General features: G+C 40.4%; 1 protein-coding gene across 1 annotated transcript in view; it reads left to right on the top strand.

Moving 5' to 3' along the window:
• The first annotated feature begins 3,221 nt into the window (after positions 1-3,221).
• pitpnc1a (phosphatidylinositol transfer protein cytoplasmic 1a) overlaps positions 3,222-23,379 on the top strand; it is a 45,420-nt gene continuing 25,262 nt past the window's right edge. Inside the window, exon 1 of the mRNA XM_089019412.1 lies at positions 3,222-3,612. Coding sequence (XP_088875538.1) covers positions 3,565-3,612 — 48 coding nt within the window. The 5' untranslated portion in view covers positions 3,222-3,564. The remainder of the gene's footprint in view (positions 3,613-23,379) is intronic.

Genomic DNA, 23,379 nt, shown 5'->3' with positions numbered 1-23,379 from the left:
TACACACACACACACACACACACACACACACACACACACACACACACACACACACACACATACATACATACACACATATATATATATATACACACACACACACACACACACACAGTAAAGTCTCGTTATATCGATATTCTCGGGAGTCTGAAAAAATATCTATATAACCGGACTATCGATATATCCGAGCCTGCGGCATGTAAATTTTCTCCTTGCGGTCATAGAAATAGTATCGTAATAAGCAGCACTATCGATATAATATATATGCGTGTATATGTGTGTGTATATGTGTGTGTGTATACACGTGCTTTCCCAAACGCTGGGAATAATTTTTCCCGCCTCCTGGCTCTTCTGTGTGATGAGCCTACACCCACGGTCTACAATGAGGCACTCTAAAGCAAACATGCCAGTGTATGTCACACTATCTTGGACACACACCCTCAAACAATGAAACTGCAGTATTAAAGTAAATAAGTACATCTTAAAGTAGCTCTCAGCCTTGTTTTCCACAGTTGTCTGAGTAATTTAACATCAAGAGAAACAAAACACACACACACACACACACACACACACACACACACACACACACACACACACACACACACACACACACACACACACACACACACACACACACACACACGCATACACACGGACACCACTGGATGTCATGCGATGATTAAGCGGATCAGCCACATCCAACTTTAGCATCTTTTTGACTGATGCCACCAATAAGGCAGGCAGGCCTTTAACATTATTAATTTCGCCTCGTCTGCTATGGAAGCTGCAGAGAAACAAGGTGCTTTCTGCACGGTAACAGAGCGGCAGCGAGGAAGTGACGGATGTTAAAGGCCAGCTAATAATGTGGGGAGGCGAGGAAGGCGGGTCTCTTAGCAACAGCTTCTCCTTGCCGCCACCAGCCGGAACACACGCTGTTTGTTTGTGTGCGCGACTCTGTGACAGACGATCGGAATGTGCCGGCTGGACCGTACCAGGTATCATCGGTGAGAGTGGGTGGGGGACGAGGGAGGAGTGGGGAGTGCACACAGTCCAATTACAGATGTTGCCTTGCGGTAACTAAGGAAGTCATGCAATGTATCTCCACTTTAATTTGCCATCTGCGTGGGAGTCAGATGATCAAATTGATCAATTAAATCTGGCGAGGTGTTAATTTGCGATCGGCTTAATTGCATTTGCTTTGCAGCGCATGCTGACACAGCTGCACAGTAATCATTTAGGAGAAATGCAGCTTTATTTTCTTAATTCAGCAAGTGTGCCTAACTTGTTTTTTTTTCTTTCGAAAATCTCATCAGTATTAAGATGTCAATAAAATATATACTGTATATGGTTAGTGCGTCAACTTCACAGTGCAGAGGTCGTGGGTTCAATCCTGGGTGTATTTTCTCCGGGTACTCCGGTTCCACACACACACACCTAAAAGGGATAGGTGAAGTCGCATGGGTTTCGTCTTGTTAATAACATACGACTTCTCCAAGTAGTTCTGAAAATTATGGGCGGGACTTCGTGCCATACTGTGCGCCGTTGCGTTACTTCCGTCATAATTTAATAATCTTAGTGTACAACTCCGTTATATATATATATATATATATATATATATATATATATATATATATATATATATATATATATATATATATATATCCCTACAAAAGTGTTTTTATAGGGGGGAAATGTGACCTTTTCTATTCATGAAAATAAAATGGATGAGACCATTTGCACAACAAAAGGATTGAGCTCCAGTCAACTCTGCGAGAACATGGCGCCCTCATGTGTTCAGATCTGCAAAATGGCAATTCTCTGCTCGTTCTTGATGTTTTTTTTAGACAAAACTGCGATTTTTCTTCAAACGTTACATAACAAAATAATGGTGTTTTTTGTGTGGCCTGGGACGAATTGATCAATTTGAATTCTCTTACTTTATTGTTGTTGTCTTCAAGAATCGACAGTCTTGCATGCAGCTATAGCTATATATGTTGTCATATCTCATCTGACTTAATTTTATTTTAAACGGTCTCTCGGAGGGACAGGTCGGACAAGGAGAGAAATACAAACTGGTTTTAGATCATGAGATTTGCGTAAATTGGTGGAACATGCTTTTCGTGTTCTTTCAGGGTCGCCTCACACCGAGGAACGGCTCTCTAGCGACATCTGCCATTGCAAAAAAACATGCAAGCGCTTGTTACATAAAGGATTGATGGGAGACGAACGTGTTTTTACGCAAATCCACTTAAAATATGTCAGTATTCATATTACATCCGAACAAGCATGTCGAGCACTTGTTTCCAGAATTGTGACAAGAAAAAGGCGTGTCAAGCCATGAATACACTTATCGTTTTTTTCATTGATTTGTTTACCATTGCTGATGAGGTATCATGAAAAAATAAACCTTGTATCAAACCTATTCGTCCAAATGAGAGTTTCAACCTACCGTGTAAGAGCTTGTTCGAGAACATTTGGAATGTGATTCATATTGAGATGAATATGGAACCTTGAAGGTTTTGCGATCTGTGATTTCGAATGAAAACTTTAATGGATGACATACACTACATACATATCACAAATCCATTTCGAAATGCATTCCGGCTTCTAGTCTTTTTTAACAAAGTTAATTATGGCTAAATTTCAGAACCAAGATCAGCCACGTTTCGACACATTTCACGCAGGTGTGAGATGAAGAAGCGATTCCAGCGTAGTTCATTTTTATTAGCACTGCATTTTTGTTTTTGAAGCAAGGTACAAAAACACTAACACTATGGACGTATGTTTATGACGATTATATCATTTACAGATTAAAATAGCCTATGATGATTTTCAAAAACTCTTTAAAGTGTATTAAATATGTGTTAATTGTTGCCGTTTTTAACTACTACGTTATACTCTCGTTTATGAGTTTTAAAATAGTGAAGTCACAAAGCTAGAAAACCCCGATCGAGTATTCCTAGTTTGCAATCCAAAATACACGCAATTACGCAGTTTAAAAAATAATCTAGGAAGAAATTAACACGGATTTGAAGACACATGTATGTTAATAGAAGATTTCATTATAGTAAAAATTGAAAAACAAGATTTATTCCCTCTGCGAGCGTTTAAAAGACCACGTGATTATTTATTGTGAAAGCCTAATTTTTGTACTTCCTGATTTGCCTTTCCCACTAACTCCAACTTGACTGCGTCGCATCAGTTCAGTCCGCCGCGTTCTTTTGCTGCTCGGAGCTGCGCGGACGCAGCGGAGGATTGGACTTCTTGAAACGGGAGGGCTTGCGAGTCGCAGTTCGCTGATGCTCCTATAATTTGGCAGGTCTGGAAGTTTTGGCCTCACTTTGAAACTTGACACTCGACGGATCTCCAGGGAGAGAATCACAAAAGTGAACCGAGAATCACGGTGGCATCTGTGAACTTTAACGGCGTCTTTTTGGAACGGAGGATGGCAAAAATAGATTTCGTTCCTCTTGATGAATGATTTTCAACGGGAAAGGTTGACTTGAAGCTTGACGCGTCAGACGCAAGTGTGCTTTTAAACGGAAACATTTTGTGCTCAAGACTATGTTGATGAAGGAGTACCGCATCTGCATGCCCCTCACCGTGGAGGAGGTAAGAGGCGCTTCTTTGCAATGAGCCACTACGCGTCACCTTACTTTTTCATATTCATAATTAATTTCATATCTCATATTATTAAACCATTGCAAGACCACCCTCCCACAAAAAAAAGTAAAATTACAATGTGCTTTTTCTCATGAGAATAAAAACAACAACCTAGACTTTGTCTTACTTAAGAAAACATGGCATTGTTGAATTTAGTTGAATTTAAAGAATTATACACTTTCTATTTATTGATTTCATACTTCAAACTAATTTATCGTGCTGCTCCTTCAGGTGTGCCAGCCTTGGCCACCGGAGGGCGGTATAATATTGGCATAGGCAAACAAAGACTCACTGCTTCTCTAAACTGCAATAAATATCATTTATCGCAGAGGATGAAGAATATATGACCGTGAATACTGTTTATGTTTACATATATGAGTTGCCTAAATGGTTCTCGGACCAGTCATTCACCTGTCAATGTTATTTTCTATTTTTGTCAGGATTAAGCTCGCCGAGGCAATTCTAAGACAAAGCTGTTTGAAATATGCCATGTAACTGTTTTTTTTTTAATATTTTTTGGAAATCTTTTCGGAATCTGTCAGCCAACCAACTACTTGTTGTGAAGTGAGTCGAGTCACTGCCGCCATACAGCGCTTGCAACAAATTTCAAAATGTAGCAAATTTCCTCACTGTGCGATTAAGATTAAACGTTTTCTGATTCTGATTCTGAACAAGTAAAAAAAAAAATAATCGGAACAGCAACTTGTATCTCAAAACTCGTCTATCAGGTCACTTGTATGTCAAGGTACTTCATTATACACCTACGATGGTTCAATTCGTTTTCATAAAGGATTTTGGTGGCGGGCTTTCTGTTAAAGGACAACCGACGTCTCCGGACAAGTTGTGTCCATAATTTGTAAAATGGCTTCAAATGACTTCGACTGAGCGTATTTTACAAATATTCCACCGCATATAGCTATATTTTACGTTTTAAGACACGCGCTGAACATTCAGGAAGTCTTGTTTTTGAGTTGGTGACGAGTCCGTACGTGACGTCACTAAAGGACCGCCCTTTGACCGTAAAAAAGACGCATTGTAGCGGTCCTTCTATCACGGCAATGTATTTTGCTGTAGTTGTTTGGTCTGGGGACCTCGTGTTGTACCCAAAAGCCGCCAGAAGGCCAGAAGAGGGCGTCCAAGCACCATATACGGAATTTATCAGCCTGTGGAAGCGGAGGTGGCCACTGGAGGTCGCCATTTTGTGCGTCTTTTTTTTGGGTGAGAGATTTTCCCCCAATGTTGTCTCAAAATGGCACATACAATTGTTTAATCGATTGCAAACATGAATGCATTCCTCTTCAGAACTATTTGAATCATATTCATAACTGGATGTGTAACAAGAAAGCATATTCTCCGAATCTGAAGCCATTGTTTTGATTCACAAGCAATGCGAGACGTCTTGGCGTGACGTCATAAACTGGGGGCGGGACTTTCTGAAAATGCCCAATTCGCAGCTAAATTTTTTGCAGATTTTGGACACTTTCAGTCATTTTTATTGGTGTTTTGCATTTGATTAAAAATATCATACTGCGTGTTTTGGGTATTTTAGATGCTATAAAACATTTTTCTGGTGTCAGTTAAAAAACAAAAAACTGACGTCGGTTGTCCTTAAAGGCTAAAGAAATTATGGTGACGCTGAAAATGACAGGGGCAAAGGCACTTGAGAATATTTGAAGTAAACACGTCTGATATGCTTTAGTGGAACGGGGTGTTGGGCCACATTTTGCCCCTCAACCTTAAAGGACAACCGACGTCTCCGGACAAGTTGTGTCCATAATTTGTAAAATGTCTTCAAATGACTTCTACTGAGCGTGTTTTACAAAGATTCCACCGCATATAGCTATATTTTACATTTTAAGACTCGCGCTGAATACTCCGGAAGTCTTGTTTTTGAGTTGGTGACGAGTCCTGACGTCACGTCACGGAATGAACGCCCCTGTCCGAGAAAGGACACACTGTAGCAGTCCCTTCATCACGTCAATGCATTTTGCGGTACTTTGTTCGGTCTGACAACTTCGTGTTGATCTGTGTTGATGGCAAAATTAGAAGGAAAGCACATCAATAACGCAATGGTGAATCGTTGTGTGTTGCACCGAGCAACTATTTGATATTCGCTGACAAAAATTCCTAGGAGACAAATAAGCCCATTTCCACAGAGCTTTGTCGCCATCTTCTGCCTTTTTTTGGGTGCTAAATTTCCCCCCCAGATGCCTCAAAATGACACCGAATAAATTCTTTAATCGATTGCAAACATGTACGGCAGGGGTCGGGAACCTATGGCTCGCGAGCCATATATGGCTCTTTTGATGATTGCATATGGCTCACCGATAAAACGAAATGCATGTTCTCGCTTTTACGCCGTTCATTTCCTGTTGGGGCTGCAGTTGGCGGAAAGCGCAATTTTGATTGGATGACACTGACCTAGGTTAGCGGAAAGCGCCATTTTGATTGGATGATACTGGCCGTTATGTTGAAACAGGTAAACGCCCCTTTAAATGAGCCCGACAAGTAAAAATAAATAAATAAATAACGAGTACGCTCCAGCTTGAATGCACCGGAGGATTCGCGATTCTAATTTGCAATGAAACAATCACATCGATGAAACAGTCGAATGCCAGTGATATATTAACAAGCCCCATGTTAACGTTAGCATCAACATACTTCTGCGAGAAGTAGATTGCAGATGTTGAAGCTTATGAGCCGTGTGCAGGCTAGCTAGCAGGAACTTCGCCTATGGACCCGACAAGTTGACTTTCATTCCGATTGTTCCGATTTTTACCAATCATGAGGAACGGAAAACCATTGAATGGTGAGTACTATCACAAAGTTATTTCAAATAATACATTCTGACATTTTGTTGAAAAGTGGCCGTGTGTGCGTGTTTGCGTGCGTGCGTGTGTGGCTCTCACTGAAAAACATTTCTAAATATTTCACTTTTATGGCTCTCTTAGTCAAAAAGGTTACCGAACCCTGATGTATGCTTTCCTCTTCAGAACTATTTGAATCATATTCAGAACTGGATGAGTAACTGGATCTGAAGCCATTGTTTTGATTCTCGAGCAAGGCAAGACGTCTTGGCGTGACGTCACGAACAAGGGGGCGGGACCTTCTGAAACTGGCCACTTCCGGTATCAATTTGAAGTAGTTTTTAGACACTTTAAGTCATTTTTATTAGTGTTTTGCATTTGACTAAAAATATCATCCTGCGTGTTTTGGGTATTTTAGATGCTATAAAACGTTTGTCTGATATCAGTTAGGAAACAAGTGGTGTCGGTTGTCCTTTAAGTTGGACACATTTGCCTCTTGCGTTCATTTGGCAGATTGTGAGGCAGCTGGCAGGGTTACTATCCACTTTAGCTCTTCTGTCTTGGCTTTAGACCACAGGTGACAAAGTCAAGGCCCGGGGGCCAAATTTGGCACGCCACATTGTTTTATTCGGCCCGTGAATGAGAGAACGACTGCCTTTGGAATTAGTCATTCTACTTCTCCCTAACAATCACCATGACAATAAAGATGATGATTTCCATCATCAGATGGAAATATTGACACAGAATTTCATTGTTTCTTGAAAGTGGTGCCTACCCGATGAGGCCACCGGTATGAATTCTGTAAATGAATATGATGACATTAACAGATATTTGCTTTTTAAATGTCGAATCGTCAATATTTTGAGGTTGATCCACTTAAATTGCGCATTTGATCACTCAGTGATAAAATGTGCATTTAGTACTGAGCGTGCATTCTGGCATCGTGACTATTTCATCCACATGTATAGCCTCTCAATATATTTTTTAATTTCTTCAACTCATTCATTACCAGACATGTGCAAAAATAGGTCCACTCCAGTGCCAGGGTTTTTTGTCATTGTGACTTGAATTCCAGAACCCACAGAATATTTAGTTTTAGGACTACATAAACATTCAATACAGCATGAGAAACCCGAGACTCTCTTCTTTCATCAGAAAAAAAGAGTTAATTCCTAAATTATAAAGGTCTGGAGTTATATGAGCTTGAAAGGAGGGCGGCTGTCCAAAATACAATGCAATACATACTGGTTTAACCACAGCTGAAGCATGAACAAAGCGCTAAGATGGTAAAAGGGAAATGCTGCCCCATTGTGGAAGGGGAAAAACATTGTTAGAGGTCCGGCCCGCGCTTTATCGGCAAGCATGAAACAACAAAACCCAAACAAATTCGGGAATGACCTATGTCATATTTTCAATTACCAAAGAAATTTGTGAATGAGTTAAGCATCGTTTTGAATTATGGTCGGTGCTACTTCAAGCAGGGCCACAAACTACCACTTGACTCATCAGGCCAAAACCCAACAAAAGGCTTCATGGCAGACTCTATCTGCCAGTGTTTTATTGAGCATGGGGCCTGCCGAAAGGTATTAACGCTTTATGGCTGGAGGTAACCTTCCACCTTATGGAATCATTGCGTCTATAAACAAGTGTGTTGCCATAGTGGCTCATGAAGTCTTTAGCTTGAAATCGCATCGTTGCCATGTTCTTTGCAAGGCCTATTCACTTTGTTTTATTGCCTTTACATTGGCTGCGGTTTGAAATTAAACTCATACATACTTTGGACCCTTACCTTGAAGTCTATTGATCCACATCTTGCTTAATGGTGACGTTTTAAAGTCTTAAGTGGTTACTCCGACTTCAATGTTTGTAATTAACGGCAGGCTACTTTTTCACATTGTGACTTTAAGCCCTCCAATAGATTAGCATTGGCAATCATTCAAGTGCCCATCAGGGTGGGTCGACCTCCTGTTGAAATGACTGTCATTACAAGTCGAAATGAAATAAACGCAATCATTTGCATCGAACCTCAATTATCTACCAACTGTCAGTGGGACAAATTAAAAAGACCAACGGGCCAAAGCTTGCCCCAGGCCGCAGTTTGACCACCTCTGACCTAGTGCCTAGCAATTTGAGAATGTTGTAAGACATGGGTGTCAAAGTCAAGATCCGGGGGCCAAACTGGCCCGCAACATCATTTCATTTGACCTGCGAAAGCAAATCAAACTTGCTAAATTCAAATTGTCGTACAGTATGTAAACCACAATAAAAGTCATTATTTTGGACTTCAAATTTGAAAATTCATTCATTTGTTGTGCGTACTATATATAATATGTGGAGGGGACATTATAATCACTTCCCTAATTTCAAAACGGCCCCCCGAGTGGAAACCATAACGACAATGTGGCCAGCGGCAAAAAATGAGTTTTATACCCATGGTGTAAGTCAAGGACCCAAAATTAAAAAAAAAACAGATTTGACCCTAAAATGTCCACTTCAAATCATAGAGGCAGATACTCATCTTTTGTTCTTCTCGCATTAACATTGTGTGAAATGAACATAATCGTTTTGTAGAAGCAGATGACAAGAAAACAAGGTACAAGTCACATGTTCCATGAAAAAACTAAGTTGGTACGTCAATTTTTAACAGTTTTAAAATAGAAATACACTTAATTGATTCAGCACTTCATTATTCATACTTCCCACAGTTTATTGAGGAAATGCAGCCAATCCCTTGTTATGAGTATGTCCTTGAGTATTTATTTATTTATGGTTGAAAAAGGGTTGATTGAGTGTAAATGGTTTCAAAACAAAAACAGTCCATTCGTTTTCTGCAGGGCGCGTGCTGAGTCATCACAAATCAGAGGCTTGCCAACCCCGCCTCCTCCTTCCATCCTTCTTCTCCTAAATGTGAAGTGGTGTGCTTTGTAAAAGCAGCTGAATGCGCTTCCGTCACTATCAGTCTTCATACAGGCCTTCTCATTAAAGGACAACCGACGTCACTTTTTTGTTTCCTAACTGACATCAGAAAAACGTTTTATAGCATCTAAAATACCCAAAACATGCAGTATGATATTTTTAGTCACATGCAAAATACCAATAAAAATGACTTAAAGTGTCTAAAAAGTACTTCAATTTGAATCCGGAAGTGGCCAATTTCAGAAGGTCCCGCCCCCATGTTCGTGGTGTCACGGCAAAACGTCTTGCCTTGCTCGAGAATCAAAACGATGGTTTCGGAGAATATGCTTTCTTGTTACTCATCCAGTTATGAATATGATTCAAATAGTTCTGAAGAAGAAAGCATACCTGTTTGCGATCGATTAAATAATTTATTCTGTGTCATTTTGAGGCATCAGGGGTAGGAAATGTCGCACCCAAAAAAGGCAGAAATTGCGACAAAGCCGTGTAAGGAATTAATCAGCCCGTTACCACAGGCTGATTAGTTCCTTACATGGAGCTTTGTCGCCCTCTTCTGCCTCTCTTTGGTCCTACACAATGTTTTCAGACCAAAGTACAGCAAAATACATTGACGTGGTGGAAGGACTGCTACAATGTGTCTTTTTCTTCGGTGTGGGGCGTTCCTTTAGTGACGTAACGTGAGGAATCATCACCAACTCAAAAACAAGACGTCCGGAATATTCAGAGCAAGTCTTAAAACGTAAAATATAGCTATATGCGGTGGAATCTTTGTAAAATACGCTCAGTAGAAGTCATTTGAAGTCATTTTACCAATTATGGACACAACTTGTCCGGAGACGTCGGTAGTCCTTTAATACGCTTTTTAAATGGAAGCACTGCAGGCAATCGGGAGAATGTCAACAATTACAAACAAATTCGAGTCATTATTATACTTTGTGTTGTGGTCGTGCCGATTATGTTTGAACTGAGGTTGTACAACAGCTTGTCCACTAAGGGCAGTTTTGTTTCATGTGTCCCGTGAATGCCTATGCCACACAGATGCATTATCTTGTCAATTATTTTTTTTGCTCTGACCAAACACTGATTTAGAAGTTCTGTTTGGGATGTAATGTAGGGATAGAGATGCCCATGTCACGGTAAGATCAGAGCATTGTCATCAAATGGTGAGTATAGTTTTTACTTTTTTGAATGTTGCTGTGCCGATGACCATTTTGTGGTTTGGAGCCTTTTACTGAGCGAGTTGCTTGTTCTGTAGCCAAAAGGGACAAAAGTCTTCTTGTGCCGGTCCCAAGCCCGGATGAATACAGAGGGTTGTGCCAAAACAAACATGCGGATCAAACTTCTAAAGATGGAGGACACTGTTTTGCTGTGGCGACCCCATAAAGGGAAAAGCCAAAAGGAAAAGAAGAAACCACAATAACAGTCATTATTAATGACTTCAGATTTGAAAACTAGTTATTCATTCAATTTTTGTGCGTACTATGTGTAATATGTGGAGGGGTTTAAACATGCCCAAGGGGTTTCCCCAAATTGATAACGGCCCTAGAGAGGAAATCGTAACTACAAAGTGCTCCGCAGCAAAAAATTAGTTTGACACCCTTGATCTAAAAAGTCAACACCCCCTTCCTCCCATTCATTTTAGGCTGCACTATTCCACACAATGCATGCCGTTTTACTGTCCAAAAACTAAACAGATCAACTGTGGACCCTTCAACTGAAGAAAAAAATGGCAACAGTGTGGTTGCATAAATGTACACACCCTCTTAGAATCATTCAAATCACATTTTCAGGATCATGTGAAATGGAAGTCCTCTGACTAACCAGAAATCAACTTCAGCTGTTCCAACAGGCTTTCCCAGACACTGACTGCAATTTACAACTCCGCTTATTTAGGAATGACGACTTGTATTTACGCTTTTTTGTTGTCTTGTCATGATGATATGAATATTTTGCAATGTCGTCGAACAGCAGGTGACATTGTTCTTGTCTTGTAAGGTCAGTTTTGTTTTTATTTATCCTGTGTTATTGTGTGGGTGTCCGTATGTTGATGCTCCATGTCTGCGCCGTGACCTAAAAGGTTGTGTTACTCTCTCCCACTGTGTTTTGGCTAAGCAGCTCGACTAAAGAGAGTTTTTATTGTTCACGTAGGAGGTCACGAAGCTCGTGACCCGGCACACACTTAAACAGACACACACACACACACGCAGAGCAGATGGATACAGTGCTGATAGGCCAGATGTCACAGGATAAGGCATTTGGGAGACGACGGGTGCACATCAGTCAATAAGGTGCTGAATGACTTCAGGGTGACTCAAGTCAGCAGAATTTGCTTGTGCTTGCGCACAAAAGCATTTTCTCCCTGAATGGTGTACGGCTTCCTCTGTAATTAAACAGGGGCTCGTCAAAGGGCCTTTTGAGATGGTTGAGAGCTTTGATTTGATTTCCACCACTGGCATAATCATCTTCCTTCCCGGATGAATAGATGAGTAAATGAGTTGCGAGGTAAAAACAAAAGCAGATTGCTTTCAATACAATCTTGATTTAAGACTCTGAAGAAAAATATATAATCATAAAATTGCAGTTTAGTTAACCCATTCATCCGGCAGTGCAACAGTCAACATCATTCACATTTTGGAGACATGCAGCGATTAAAAAAAACCAAGTATTCTATGTTCAAATGTCAAGTTTTTGTATTCAATAACATAAGTTGAATTTGTTCGTAAGTTGCTTCACTGTATGGAATGTATATTTAAGGCTTTTATAGGTATGTTTAAGGTTTATATAAGCATGTTTAAGGCTTGTATACGTAACCTGTATTGGTTGAAAAATACACATTTAATAAATTATATGCTCTATAAAGATATGTACAACTGTCCAGAGCAATGGAGAGTGTGGAAAATAGGTGAAGAAGCGTGTCCAGGCAGGCTGGAGCAAAATGTCAGGTGTGATGTGTGATGGAAGGGTTTCAGCTAGGATGAAAGGAAAAGTGTATAAACAGTGGTGAGACCAGCCATGATGTTTGGACTGTAGACGGTGCCACTGAAGAAAAGACAGGAAGCAGATCTGGAGGTAGCAGAGCTGAAGATGTTGAGGTTTTCTTTGGGAGTGACCAGGTTGGATAGGATCAGGAATGAGTACATTAGAGGGACAACTCATATTAGAGGCTGTGGAGAGAAAGTCAGAGAGGCCAGACTGAGATGGTTTGGACATGTCCAAAGGAGAGAGAGTGACTATATCGGGAGAAGGATGCTGAGCCTTGAACTGCCAGGCAGGAGACCGAGAGGAAGACCGAAGAGGAGGTTTATGGATGCGGTCAAAGAGGACATGAAGGTAGCTGGTGTGAGAGAAGAGGATGCACAAAACCGCCGAAAGGAAAAGAAGAAGAAGATAAAGATATGTACAACTGGAGAGAATACTATATAACATACTGTATGTTACTACAAAAAATGTTCATATGTACTGTAGATCGTAACTCAAATGTTCGTAAGTAAGGGAGTGTCTGTAAGAACTTTGCTCTCTCATTGTTGTAAATTCAAACAAATACTGTAAAATTCATATCTAACTCATTCACTGCCATTCACGAAAATATGACGGAGAGCGTCCTTTCCCGAATTTGTTCGGGTTTTTGTTTTTCTTACATTGGGTGTTGATAAAGCACTGGTCGGACCTCTGGCAATGTTTTTTTCCCTTCCACGAGGGGGGAGCATTTCCCATTTTTTCCATGTTAGCGCTTTGTTACAGCTTCAGCTTTTGTTGAATTGCTATAGAAACCAATATGTATATATTGCATTGTATTTTGGACAGCCACCCTCATTTCAAACTCATATAACTCCAGACCCATATAATTGAAGAATTACCGGTAACTCTTTTTTTCTGATGAAAGGAAAGAGTCTAAGGTTTCTTACGCTGCATCGAATATTTATGTAGTCCTAAAACTCAATATTCCTTGGGTCCTGGAATTTGAGTGAAAATGACAAAAACCATGGCACTGGAGTGGACACATTTTTGCACGTCTGGCAGTGAATGAGTTTATATTCGAAGCAAAAAGGGGCCAAAAAATAAATTGCCCAATTAATCGGTTAATTAGAATTAACTAAGCAAATGGAGCCACTGCAGCAGCACAGCCTGTCAGTGGTTGCTGGCAACAGCAAGCAAGCAGTTTTTTCATGTCACTTTATTTGGAGCTTGGCCTTTGATCAAAATTCTTGTTTGGCTTCCTAGCGGTCGCACTGTCTGGCGTGCTCAATCACAACATTTTTCATTTGTCCTCGCACACCAAGAAATTGCTATTCCAGCGCTTGTGTTTTTTTTTTGCTCTCTAATCATCATGTATTTCGTTTTTCTACTTTCATTCCTTTCATCACTTTGCTGCTGTGAAATGTAAATTTCTCCACTGTGAGACTAATAAAGGCATATCCAATCCAATCCAATCCAATATCCAATCATTTAGTCTGTGGCCCTTTAATCCCCTGAATTGGTGGACATCCCTTCCTTTTGGGAGAAACAACAAATAATTAATGCAGTACAAATTGTCTCTTGGCTGTGGGATGATTCATTTTAATGTTGTTTTTGTTATCTGATGCTCTCTCTGTCTTTTTTTTTTAAGCGAGCAGAGAAGCTCTCGCGCCACGGCGTGATTACATATGCACCGTTGATATGTGCAATCACGCCTGGAGTTTTTTTATGCTCCGTTTAGATGAATTTCAAATCCTTTTTTTTTTTTTAGAATGCCCGTTAAATGATTTCCTGGCTGGGCCTTGCAAGTGAGTGATGGCAAAATATAAAGAAATTATTGCAGATGCCTCCATGTGTTTTCAGTGTTATTTGCTGACAATGCATATCTCAAATTACCTTTCTCCGTGAAAATGAATGCAAATGCCATTAATCCGTTCCAGCTTCCTTGTTCAATTCATATTGTAGTCAAACAGCGCTTGCTGTTGCTTTGACCCTCTGCCTTGGCCTTTATTACCTTCTAAATGTTCTGACATTCACAGCAGATATTAGCACCTTAGCTTGTGTAAGCACGCTCACCAGGGGAGTTTTCAATTGGCCCCCCTCTTACTCATTGAAGACAACATCGCATTCATTCGTCACACATACACACACCTGCGAGGGCTGATTCACTGGAAATAAATCCCACACGGGCCAGTCATGAATAAATCACCACTGCTGTGATTTCAGAAATCGCAGGATTAATTAGAAATCTGCCATCTGTTGCTGTTTTTTTTTTACCCCACTGCATGACATATTTCCCTTGAGAAGGGTTTATGTAATATTTGCAATCCATTTCTGAGATCTTGAAATGTTCATTATCTCTTATCCTTTTTTTGAATTGGCTTTTTTTTCTGTCCGAGCTGTGTGAAAGCAAGGAGAAAGGGTGTTTAGGAGGGTGAGCCACCGCATGGAATAATGATCTGCCCAAGCTAAAGCTCACCTCCAACATCCCATCAGACTTTTTGAGGACGCCAAGAGCCGTTGCCTGTCACATAAAACGCCTGAGGAAACACAGCCAGTTTAAGGGAATCGCACATTGCTTTTATGGTGCAAGGGGGGTGATGGCCATCGACAGTAAAGGGGAAGCAAAAGACAAGTGGAGGACACAACACGCTTCTCACCCGTCCTCCCCGGAGTGTCATTTAGAGTTTGAAAAACACGTCACACACCAAAATAAAGGGAATATAACACACACTTACTAAGGTGTCTGTTGAATTGGCTCAAAATGTCTGCAGAATTTGATTATTTTGAAAGAGTCTGGTGAAACGGAAGCGTAGGTATTGGGGAGCTGACGCCCCGAAAGACAAGAAATGATGGAGGTAACACAGGTGGCTAAACATGGCACGATAACATCAGTAACAGGAAGTCAAACAGACATACCGCACAGGAAACTCTTAATAATGTACCATCACCTCAAGCTGCACTTTGTCTCAACTGAGCGACTAAACGGGATGTGATAACGGCCGCCGAGAATAGAAGCGAGGCGACCAGACGTATGGGACAGGTGGTGGCAACAATGCAGTATGGGGCGGGGGGGGGCAGCTGGCAGTGTCATAACGAGTGTCGATCACAATGTCTCAAGACACATCCGCGTGCTCTGATGCATTGTGATGGCACAAGTGAGCACACTCAGAAATTTGTTGTCAAGCGCCACTCATCTTTTCTGAGCTGCCGTTGAAGGTTTATTTTTATTCCCAGGCGCCCACGGTGGTGCTAATCGCGACTCCCAACCCACGCAGCAGACGTGAATACGAATCAGCGATAGTGTAAGTAGCTATGTGGTTCGTTTGTTTGTCATAAAGATTATAGATGACATTGCGGGATGTGGATTTGGTAACCTGGCCGTCAGTGGAGACGTAGATAGATTAATAAAAATGTAAAATAACAGCACACATCTGGAGCAATCAACTATCCCAATTCATTGCATAAAATGACAAATATATTAGGGGAAAAAATACATCATACTCATAAGTCCAACCATCTACTGCCACTGATGACAATACTCATCAATCGGTTCTTCAACTAGTGTACATTGCTGTGAACTTTAGATTTGTAAACCACGATCATCAGTGCTTGAAATAACGTCTTCCCGGTGCCCCGACTTTTACGTCGGGCGTACAACTTTCAAAACGTCTAGGCCCGGGTGGCCGACAACTTCTTCAAAATGAAAAAAAAAAGCGTTTTTATTTCCAAATCAAACGTTTGTTTTATTCAATAAAGAAAAAGCTAGAAGCAAACCGCTACAAGCCACGTGGACTCCTCTTTCTAAGCGGCTTTCAAAACCTTCAAGTACACTTTTTAGTCACGATAACGAATGATCGTTTGGCAATTTGCATACTCGGCACGGCAGCCAATCAGAAGCCTGTTTCGTGCTTCGGACTATACCGTGACTGTAAAGAGTACTTGAGAGTTTTGAAAGGCGTTTAGAAAGAGGAGTCCACATGGCTTTGAGCAGACAACGCAACGCAAACATTGCATTGTGCACCATGACGACAAACAACTGGAGTAAAATCTTCAGCAAGGGATATTTACCATAAATTAAGCAAGGCAGCATTTGTACTTCCTTAATTTAAAAAAAATCCTTTATACTTCGCAACAATGTTTTTTGTTGCGATTGGTTGTCTTATTGTGTTTCAAGTTGTGAAAAATGGGGCAGGCAACTTTATGGCTGGGCAGGCAACTTTTCAGAGTTGTCTGCCTGGGTGTCCAGGTGTCATACATGTCATACATGTTAAGTTTCAGAAATCATAAATCGGGAGATTTTCATACTTGTGACTCTGTGGTGCGTGTTAGAATGATGTGAGCGTTACAAAAGTATAAATTAGAAGTAAATAAAACAGAAAAATGCTTTCAGTGTTTATTTACACATTCAATTAGTATAAAAATGTATTTTGTTTTTTACATTGTCTTTTGTTTCACCTTACAAATGAACTGTCTCTATTGTGTCAATAGTTGCTTTATAAAGGGAGTATTGTATTGTGGTCTCCCGACCAAATCGTGAGACTTAACATGTATGCACTTTAGTGACGATGGATGCTAATAGATGGCAGTCCTGCATGAACAACAACTACATTATGTCAATCTAAAGCCCTTTCTGTGGTGCCGGAATAGAACAAAAAATGAAAATAAAAATGAACAGTTTTTAAAATTGCTTCATTCACTGTTCTCCACTTTTTGGTCAGAAACTAGTTATTTTGGAAAAAACAATTAATTTTCCAACATCTTGATATCGGTTATATGGATAGTACTGCTTATTACGATACTATTTCTATGAACGCAAGGAGAAAATTTACATGACGCAGGATCGGATATATCGATAGTCTGGTTATATCGATATTTTTCCGACTCCCGAAAACATCGATATAACGAGACTTTACTGTATTTATATTATTAATAATAGTATTATTGTTAATATTGTTGTGACCATTATTAATGTTATTGTTAACTCATTGCCTGCCAGACGATGTGCAAAAATGTGTCCAAAATGTGCCAGGGTTTTTGTCATTTTCACTCAAATTGCAGGACCCTCAGAATACTGAGTTTTAGGACTACATAATACATATTCAATGCAGTGTAAGAAACCTCAGTCTCTTCTTTCATCAGAAAAAAATGTTAATTCCTACAGGGTTCTGGAGTTATCTGAGCTTGAAATGAGGGCGGCTGTCCAAAATACAATGCAATATATACATATTGCTTATATAGCGCTTTAACAACAGCTGAAGCTGGAACAAAGTGCGAACATGGACAAAAGGCAAATGCTGACCCCACGTGGACGGGAAAAAAAACATTGCCAGAGGTCTGGCCAGCGCTTTATCGGCACCCAAGCAAGGAAAAAAACAAAACCCGAACAAATTCGAGAATGGCGCTCTACGTAATATTTTTAATTCCCGAATAAATTATTTTTATTACAGTAATATTCAAAAACTGAAACTGCATACATTTGTTTGACGTGGAATAAATACTGTACATTTCACGAGTGGATTCATTTTCATTTAGATTGTATCTGAAAAAAAAATAAATCAACGCTTTAAAAAAAAATGGAACAATAATCAATACCATACAAATAAAGGTATTTTAAAAATATTAGCCGACCAAAAAGTCTTTTGCACTTTAACGGCACCCGAGAAAGCTTGTAAAAATTAAAAAGCTAATGTCAAGTGACCGATTTAACACCCTAAACACTTAACAACGTTCATCCAATTTAAAATAGGAATTACAAACAAGTTTTTTTTTTTTTAAACGCAAACCATTTTTGCTTGCGAGTCGAAAAAGCAATTTAATTGTACAAAACCGCCAGTCATGAGACACTCAAATTTGAATGTGTGCCAATGTGCAAGTGGGAGCTGGTAAATGACTTTTTCATTCGAAAGATCTGTATCCTGGAGTTTAGAAGTATTTGACTTTGATGTCACCCTTTCTGACCCTTATATTATATCTTGTAGCTTTGGGATTTGAATCAGTTGCAGATCACGTACGCCAAAGATGAAAATAACACTTTAAAATCGTTAAGTCAACATGCGACATGTTCTCGTGTCACCAAGAATAGCCCGTCAACAATATACTATTTTGGGCCCCGCACTTTAATAGCGTGAATAGAAAATAGAATTTTCCAGAGTCCTTGTGGCTCTGCTCGTTGCAGTATAAGTGATTAGAATAAACGGTAGCGATGCCATAAGGGTGAAATGTGAATGTACAGTATAGCGCCATGCCTACCTCTGTGTCTCCGGTTGCTATAGCGACAACCCACAACTGATGGAGAGATCTCCTTGAAGATGAAGTGTTCTTGTCAGCGCGTGAGTAGTAGTGTGCACCTGTGCATACAAAATGGAAGGTCAATGAGTGTCGCTTATTTGTTACCTTGCCTTAGCCTTTTAAGTATGCCAATTAAAAAAAAGGAGAAAATATCGTCTTTGATGCATAAAGTACATCCAGTGTACCACTTGCTCAATTTATCATGCATTCAACCTTGACTGCGGCAATATTGTTAACTTCATTTACGCGCTCATAAATGTATTGAAAAGAATTTCCTCTACGGCTGATCGAGTGGATGAAAAATGAAAAAGATGACGATAACTTCCTTGCCACAGTCTATGATTCAATTTGCTTTCGGTCTCTTGTTTTGTGATACATAATGAACAAAAGTATTGGGCTGTGGCTATTAGAGGTGAGACAGACAAGTCAACTAGTGGACGAGTTGACTGAAATGAAGCCCGATGTGATTTCAATTGTTTGGAAGTAACAATTTGCAGCTTTTTGTCACTGAGGGAGAATTTATGTTGGACTAAGTCAAAAGTGAAGCGCGAAAAAATAAATAAATAAATACAGACACTCTCCTACTACGAACATTCGAGTTACAAACAACGGTACATAAGAACATTTTTGTAGTAGCATATGTAGTATTCTCTCCAGTTGTACATGTACATATCTTTATAAAGCATATATTTTATTGATATGTTTATTTTTCACAACAAACCAATACAGGTTACATATACAAGCCTTAAAATAGTCATACTCATATAAGCCTTAAAGGTCAACCGACGTCTCCGGACAAGTTGTGTCCATAATTTGTAAAATGGCTTCAAATGACTTATACTGAGCGTATTTTACAAAGATTCCACTGCATATAGCTATATTTTACGTTTTAAGACTCACACTGAATATTCCGGAAGTCTTGTTTTGGAGTCGACGACGAGTCCTCACGTTACGTCACTGAAGGAATGCCCCTGACTGAAAAAATGACACATTGTAGCAGTTCTTCCATCACGTCAATGCATTTTGCTGTACTTGTTTGGTCTGAAAACTGCGTGAAGAAGTTTTTTTGAAGGCAGAAGAGGGCGACAAAGCTCAGTGTAAGGAATTAATCAGCCTGTGGAAACGGGCTGATTAATTCCTTACACGGAGCTTTGTCGCCATTTTCTGCCTCTTTTTGGTGCAACATCCCCCCACCCCTATTGCCTCAAAATGGCACGGAATAAATTCTTTAATCGATTGCAAACATGTATGGTTTCCTCTTCAGAATTATTTGAATCATATTCATAACTGGATGAGTAACAAGAAAGCATATTCTCCGAATCTGAAGCCATTGTTTTGATTCTCCAGCAAGGCAAGACGTCTTGGGGTGACGCCATGAACAAGGGGGCGGGACCTTCTGAAAATGGCCACTTCCGGGTTCTTTTTTTTTGCAGATTTTGGACACTTTAAGTAATTTTTATTGGTGTTTTGCATATGACTAAAAATACCATACTGCGTGTTTTGGGTATTTTAGATGCTATAAGACGTTTTTCTGATGTCAGTTCGGAAACAAAAAAGTGATGTCGGTTGTCCTTTAAACATACATTCCATACAGAATGCAGCACTGAAGCAACTTACCAACAAATTCACCATACGAACAACCCTTGGAACATATCAACCAAGAGAAACGCAATCAACCAAGAGATGGGTCAAATGTGGCCTGGTGGTCAATGCAGAGCTACCAGGTTCGATCCCGGCTCCGGGATCGAACCTGGCTTCTTGTGTGGAGTTTGCATGATTTATCCGAGCTTGCGCGAGTTTCCGGTTTCCCCTTGCATTCTCAAAAACATGCATAGCAGGCTGTTTGAACACTTGAAATTGTCCCCAGGTGTCTGTGTGAGTATGGGTGGTTGTTCAACTGGTTCGGGGTGTCCCCTAAAACAGCTAGGATGGGCCCCAGCACCCCCCATGACTCTTGGGAGGATGAGCAGATTGGAAGATGGATGGCTTTTGGGTGGGTGGATGGATGGAAGGAATGGATGGATGAATGGAGACGGGTCAAAAGAGGTCGAGAGCGTTTGCAAGTCCAGGCGCTACTGTGCTTGCGTACGTGTGAAAGTCCTTTGCAAAGCCAGCCAGCCTCCAGACTGATCAACAAAGTGTTGCGTAATCCTCACATGTCTACTTGTGTGCTTTCTCAGAGTCAACTCAAAGAAAAGCTTTCACAGAGATGAACACTTGCGGTTGCATCTTCTGGTCTCCATTTTTCTACTTTTCTCTGCTTTCCCTACTCACTCCTTCCCATCTGTCTCCATCTGAGCGGGAGACGCAAGACGAACACCGTGTGCTCCATATGCATAATTAATCAGATGGGACTCCCCTCAAACAGGCAGAATTTCAACTTGTACCAAAAACACCCCAGAGACTGGCGCCTCAAGTAGTCGTTGCACGGGCTTATGTAACCCGCCGAGTGTCTTATTTATCAATATGCTCAATGAGCCTTGCAAAGATGTAAGTCACCTACTTCATGGCTGCAGGCTTCCCAGAATGAAAATGAGAAAATCCACGGAGCACAAATGTGGAGTCTCACTGTTAGTTACAGTCGGCGGGAATGTAAAATCGCCAACACCCGAGACCTTCTTTGTGATTATGCCCCATTTGTGAGCGTGCTCCTGGTGGATCGAAAAGGAAGAAAATGCCGGGATGTGTGGACGTGAACAAATATAATATGATGTTTGACTGATTGTGCTCAAGAGGAAGAAGTTGAAAAACTTGGATTGTACCCTTCTGCCATTAGCAAAGAAATAATCCGTCCAAATAACGGAGGCTGAAAATGTGTATTTTGTCACTCAATGAAAAGAGGAAGAAGACAAATAGTCAAATCCTCTTACGTAATGACTCCCCGTAATCTGTCTCGTCCCTCTGCAGCACTTTTTACCTTTTGCTATGGTCACAGACCTTCTGATCTTCTCTACTTCGAAACCCCTCCCATCCCGTCTTCTCCCCCTCCAGGGTGCCGCGAGGTAAGACTAAAAGAAAAAGGAAAAAAAACGGTAGTGAGTGATCTTGATGTTATGCAATGGATTGTTGGTTGAGTGACCTCAAATGCTGCAGCGATGCAGGATGAAAACATGACAGGAGGAAGAGCCTCAACCTACAGTATATACATATAGAGGTGCCTTGTCTTCTTCTTTTCCTTTTGGCTTTTCCCTTCAAGGGGTCGCCACAGCAAATCAGTGGTTTTCAGAGGTCTTCAGAGGTTTGATACGCATGTTTGTTTTGGCCAAGCTTTTATGTCGGATGCCCTTCCTGACACAACCCACTGTATTTATACAGTTGTGGGACCGGCACATATAGCGGTGCCTTGTAAGGGGGAAAATGGATCAACATAATATTATACTTTATAAACATATAATAATGACATCATTGAATAATAATCGGCAGTTCTACAGTTTTTGGTAAATTCACAACAGTATACTATCCAATGAGACATCTGTCACGGTTTGCAAGGTGGTGATGGCGGGTGCGGATCCCAAAAAGCAGGCAGGGGGGGAGCAGGAGGTTGTGTACGATAAATTGTATTAAAATAAAGTCAGCAGGAACAAAATCTAAAACATCAAAATCATCTGAACAGAAAAAAATACAAAGTATCAAAAGAAAACCAAGATTAAAAGTCCGCCAGGGTTAAACAAACACATGCACAGCACACAATGCATACAATCGCATACAAAGCATACAACAGCATTCAATGACATTCAACAATTACCCGACACCGAATAGTCGTGCCGAGGGTCCTTTTGAGTGCCACTGATTGAAAACGACCATCACCTGTGCAGGTGTGGGCGGGGCCAACAGCGCCACCCGTTGGTCGCCAACCAGATCATGACAACATCTCAACTCCACTCAGCTCATTAGTATAGCACTGACTGAAGGTTGGAGGATAAAGAATATATGACTGTCGATAATGAATGTGCACAATGTCATTGATTACAAAGTGCACCAACTCGTCTCTGCGTGACGGCTGATAGAGGCCATTAGTCATGTGTATTATTTTGTTATTTGTATTACTGGTTGTAAAAAAGCCACATCATGAGTTTGATGTTGGTCTGCTTTCATTTGGTGCTCAGATGTGTGTTTGTCTAGCAATAATCCATTAGAAGAGCCCCTAAAACAGTCTTTGAGAATTTTTTTAAATAGTCCCGTGAGAGTGCATCTAACATTGTACAAAAAAATATATATGGTAAATCTCACCAAGCTAACAATTTCAACCTTGATGAACTTTACACATTATTTGCACACCATGTAGTAGCGGTGGTACATGTATATATTAGTGTGTGCGCGCCTGCATCGTCCCATGCATATTTGTACAGGAGTAAATGCTATTTTTTGTGACACTCTCTGGAGACTTTCCTCTGCACATTCCCATAAAAAAAGAAAAAGAAATACATAAAAACTTGCCGACAATCTATCTCAACCAAAAATGTGAAACCCATTTTTGCCACGGGCCACGTTGTAGTTACGGTTTCCTCTCGGTGGGTGGGGTGGTTATACATTTTGAGTTATTAGAATGTTTTATTCCCGCCACATATTACATATAGAGCACATGATAAATTAATGAATAACTAGTTTTCAAATTTGAAGTAAAACATGTCATGGAATTGTCATTTACATGGGACAATTTTAAATTTTGGTTCAGACGTTAGCAAATATCATGAAATTTCACAAGTTTCATTTGCTTTCGCGCCCCGAATAAAATGATGTGGTCCGA

The sequence above is a fragment of the Hippocampus bargibanti genome, linkage group LG17 (assembly GCF_051943395.1).
Source record: "Hippocampus bargibanti isolate YZ-2025 linkage group LG17, ASM5194339v1, whole genome shotgun sequence".
Lineage (NCBI taxonomy): Eukaryota > Metazoa > Chordata > Actinopteri > Syngnathiformes > Syngnathidae > Hippocampus > Hippocampus bargibanti.
Note: the sequence above shows the minus strand (reverse complement) of the source record. Positions and strands in the feature narration are given on the sequence as shown.